Below are 4520 nucleotides of genomic sequence, written 5' to 3' on the forward strand. Positions count from 1 at the left end.
CGCAATCTTATTGCAATAACACCGGGGATCTGCCCTATGGTGTCAAGGTCTCTTCATGTTTCTTCACCAACCAAACACCCATGGAGAGCGACCCGTTTTATCGAGTGGGTGGAGAGGCATGGAGTGGCTCTCCAGCCAACCTGTTACGACGACAGTTCGTAATTCTTGATCCCTACTTTGGTGTGACCATCCACATTTACTGGACAGACAGTGTATTGGCTGTAGTGTTTGATCGACTTGTTGAACTCACGACAGGACATAACGGTGGTGCTGGGGGAATGTATTCGTATCCACGCCAAGAAGTGCTGGTACACCGTATCAAGGTGAACGTGTTTCGGGGATGCGATCAAATGCGCAGTTAGAAACTGTAGCACATCGTCCGAATCCTCCTTGAACTCGCGCGTCTTTTGCAGCACGAACGGGGTGGGCTCGAGACCTTCCACTTCGTATACCTGGTGAAACTGTTCCAGAAGCATGAGCATAAACTCCGGACCCCACTCGTGAATCTTGTGCTTCAAGGTCTTGTCAATTTTCTTCTCGTGGGGTAACGTGGGATTGTCGGTGAAGGTCGTGGGGAAATTGACGATGCGTGAACGCGACCACACTCCTTGATCGTTCGAATCCATCATAGGAATGGTGTTGCACAACAGGATCAGTTTGAATTGTGGCTTAAACTCGGTCAACTTGTTCTCATACAAACCACGAGCACTGAGCATGTCATTACCAGTGATGTATTTCATATAGCCTGTGTTGATCTTCTGCCCATTTTCCGGCTCCGACCCCACGGCGACTCGCTTTGATTTCAAACACATCACATCGGGTTGAGGTTGAGACGGTGAGGGTCTCTCCTTGGTAAGCATATTGGCGGCGATGGTCACATAGTAATCACCCAAGGTGTGTTTGAGCAAGTCACACAACAACGATTTGCCGTTGCGAGTGGTCCCGGTAAAGATGTGAAAGGTTTCCTCCCGATTTTCGCCATGAATCAATGTACTCAAGAAGGTCAGCAAGTAGCGTCTCTCCACGGGATCGGGTTGAATCTCTTCAAAGAATTGTAGAATTCGGGCACGAATGGCGGGATCAGAGTTGTGGGGGAAAGCGTAGCCCGTAGACATGTGAACGTAGTCCTCTCGGCGTCCCTCTCGGGGGGCGTGAAGATCAAAATCATAAACACAGTCGGTAAAACTAATGACCGATCTCTTGCTGTCCAGATTCTGCACAAAATCCTCAACAGCAAACCGCGGTACAGCATCTTGTTCAATCATGTGCTTCTGCTTGTTCAAAATGGCCCTGATGACTTGATTCAGCTTAGGCAGTTGTAGTTTGGTCAGATCCCCATCCGGTGTCCGATCTTGGTAGTAGTTCTTGACCACCTGCAAGGCGTCGTCGATCAATATCTTTGGAATGTAGGTAAAGATACCTTGATGACGTTCTCGCCACCTAGGTTCCACAAACTCGTACCAAGACTCGTTCTTCAGACATCCATGTGCAAAACGATCCTTAGCTAGGTAGTACAGCAAATCCACGAGATGACTGGTGGTTCCATCAAGTGCGCGGTAACATAGCGCATTCAGTTCGCGGTCGTCAAAGATTTCATACACGATGTCAAAGGTGACGTCGATGTCAGCATTGTCTCCAGCATAAATGGTGGTGTAGTTGTTGTTGACAATATTGACGGGACCGTTGAAGATGATGGCCAACTTCTGACGATCGAGGGTCCAGGGTTCGTTGGGGTGGGTCGATTCAATGCGTTCTACGCAGGAAATGTAAGCTTCGCCAGTGTTCTTGATGATTTCAAGGTGGGAACACATTCCATCGCCTCTACACAGAGGACAACTTTTAAATTTGATGGGTACAATGATACCGGCACCTCGTTTCTTGGGTTCACCGATTTCCACCGGTTCATGGTCCTTGACGAGATCTTTAACTACATCCGACACCGAGCGCAGCCCTTGGATGAACAGCGATTGCAAAATCAAAGGCAACTTGTCAAAGGGAATGTTATGATGTAAGTGACTTTGACAGTCGCTGTCGTGGCAACGCTGGCTCACACCATGTTCGGTGTTGATAACCAAGTATTGCCGATTGGACCGGTGACTGCGACGGACAAAGTGGCAGTAGCGTTCCTCAAGTTCAACGATGTAGGACTTGCCCTCGGCTTTGATCTGCTTGATTTTGGCGTCGATGTGACCGTATTCCCTGTAAATGAAATCAGTCACGTCGCGATGGTTAGTAAGGTCTGAGAGATCAAAGTGATGAACTGTCTTGATTGGCTCGGTCGAACTGGAGGAAGCCACGGCTGTCTCGGTGCCCGGCTGATACAGTTCTGCGCCGTCCAAATTGAAAATAGACATCTGCATCAAGATGGCAATCTTGGCTTCGGTACTGTCGTCATTCAACAAGGACACTGGCTCACAGTCGTCGTCCAACAAGTGATATATTTTCGGAGCGGTCGCAGGTTCGTCATGGCTGCTTTTGTGAAGCGGTTTCATGGAACCCAACATGCGCAGCCCGGACGAGTATACCGATTTGTCAAACGTCTTGGTACCCGACAATTTGGGGTAGACCTTCACCAGAGCTTCCTGACACTTCACCAGCCACGAAACGGCTTGATTGCGCGTGACGATGAGAGTGGGGCAATGAACATGCACCTTGTTGAGACGAGTCGACAGGAAGACAGGGCCTGGCAGCACCGACTGTAGGATGGTCTTCAATTCCTTATACCACTCGCGAAAGTTGACTTGGAGGTCCCATTCAAAGTCCAAATCCATGAAGAAGCGGAACGGATCGGTCTTAGGGGTCCTTTCGGTCAAATACATTGGCTCCTTGTTTTCGAGGGCACGTAGGTAGACCTTCAAGAAGTCTTGGTAGTCGGTCGGTTCCAGACTTACTTTATAATTCCCGCCATTCATCGATTGATGGGTGGCGTCCGAGGTGGTGGTCTTCTTACTAGGTGGGATCCGATAATGCTCGAGAGAATGTTGCGTGCTACCAACCATGTTGTCTAAACAGGGTTGGGGAAATAAAAGCGTTTGGCGCGTTGATGGGATGTCAACGTGGGTTTAAATCAACCAGTGATGGTAGACAAGCCCCACCAACGCCATCAGACTCGTACCCCACAGCGTATCCGCCAGGGCGACGGGGTAGGTCCATGACTGAAATAAAAAGAGGTTGGTAAGGTTGAAGATGCCATAGATAATAAGACCCCATTCCGCAGCATCGAGTGCGTTCCGCGATTTCAAGATGGTCCAGGTCATTAGGAAATAGGCGGCCAAGCCAAAGTATCGGAAGGCATAGACACCTCCGGCCGCTTTGGCGTAATTGACCAGTCCCGACCCAATCCATAAAGCATCTGCCAGCAAAAATAGGATGAGAACCAGCCATGCCGCCAACCACCTGTTCATGTTGGTCTTATCTTGTGGCTGGCGAAATTAATGTCATTTTTCTGTCCCGCGGGACCGTGGCCATTTCCGTGGCCATTTCAACAGGGTTCAATTCGTTGATGAATTCATCCACAGCTTCATGGTATCCCGGCTGCATCGATGTGGTGTTGTGCGTCCCGTCAGGAAATGATACCCATTGCGCATGCGGACACACCGAACGCAATGTCTGCATGTGAGCATGTGGAATGACTTCGTCGTTCTCTGAGGCCAACAGTAACACCGGGACGCGAACTTGGGGAAGCAAGTGATCGTTTTGCCATTGTTCATGAAGTAACCACCGCATCCAGGAGATCGGATACATAGCCGACACAGAGGTGAATGTGTTATCAAGAATTAACCCCTTGAACCGGAGAGGGTGACGTACCACTGTATCGACAGCTACGGCACCTCCCAGCGAGTGACCGTAAGCAACAAAGGATCCCTCAATGTGTTGTAACACCATGTCCACACTGTGTTGTATGTTCACTCGAGTGGCATTGCCTTCCGTAAGACCGTATCCGGGATAATTAATAAGATAAACATCGTTCTGCGGGAAAGTGTGTTTCACAAACTCGATTTGATCTTGCAAGACGGCAGCATTCCCCGGGAAGAATAAAATGGGGATTCGCGGGAACGCTGTTTTCACATGACCGACATAATGACCTTCACACCACCTGCTCTGGTAATCCGCGGAATTCTGTGGAATACAATGTCTATGTTTCACCAAATGAGTGGGATAGATCAACGCTAGTTCCGCACACCTCAACAAAACATACACGATCAACAAGCACGCGATAGCGCAGACAACCCACATTGACATGTCATTCAATGTAAATTACCACCATCCGCGTAAAACTCAAGAGTCCGGGGGAATGTCGGTGATGAGAGTCTTGTCGGCTTGACACTGTCTGTTGGTTAACTTGAGAATCCAGCGCACAGCATAATAAACGGCGACCATGGTGGCGGAAATCACCACCGATTCTGTCCGTAAAAACACAATGCTGAAGAGCACGAGCGTTTTGATCACCGTTGAATCGAAAAAGGTGCCGCAGAACGATTCGACATCATCAATGATATTCCGCATCCCCAGATACACCA

At 49.2% G+C, this 4520-nt stretch overlaps 1 protein-coding gene across 1 annotated transcript; it reads right to left on the reverse strand.

Annotated features, from left to right (window-relative positions):
* Positions 1–143: 143 nt before the first annotated feature.
* On the reverse strand, positions 144–3404 carry SmJEL517_g06127 (uncharacterized protein; the record flags this gene model as incomplete). The annotated part of the gene is made up of 2 exons (XM_031172053.1): positions 144–3004; positions 3116–3404. 2 exons carry the CDS (start codon positions 3402–3404, stop codon positions 144–146), a joined length of 3150 nt encoding a protein of 1049 aa, XP_031021970.1.
* Positions 3405–4520: the final 1116 nt, after the last annotated feature.

This window comes from Synchytrium microbalum (assembly GCF_006535985.1).
Source record: "Synchytrium microbalum strain JEL517 chromosome Unknown SmJEL517_scf0079, whole genome shotgun sequence".
NCBI lineage: Eukaryota > Fungi > Chytridiomycota > Chytridiomycetes > Synchytriales > Synchytriaceae > Synchytrium > Synchytrium microbalum.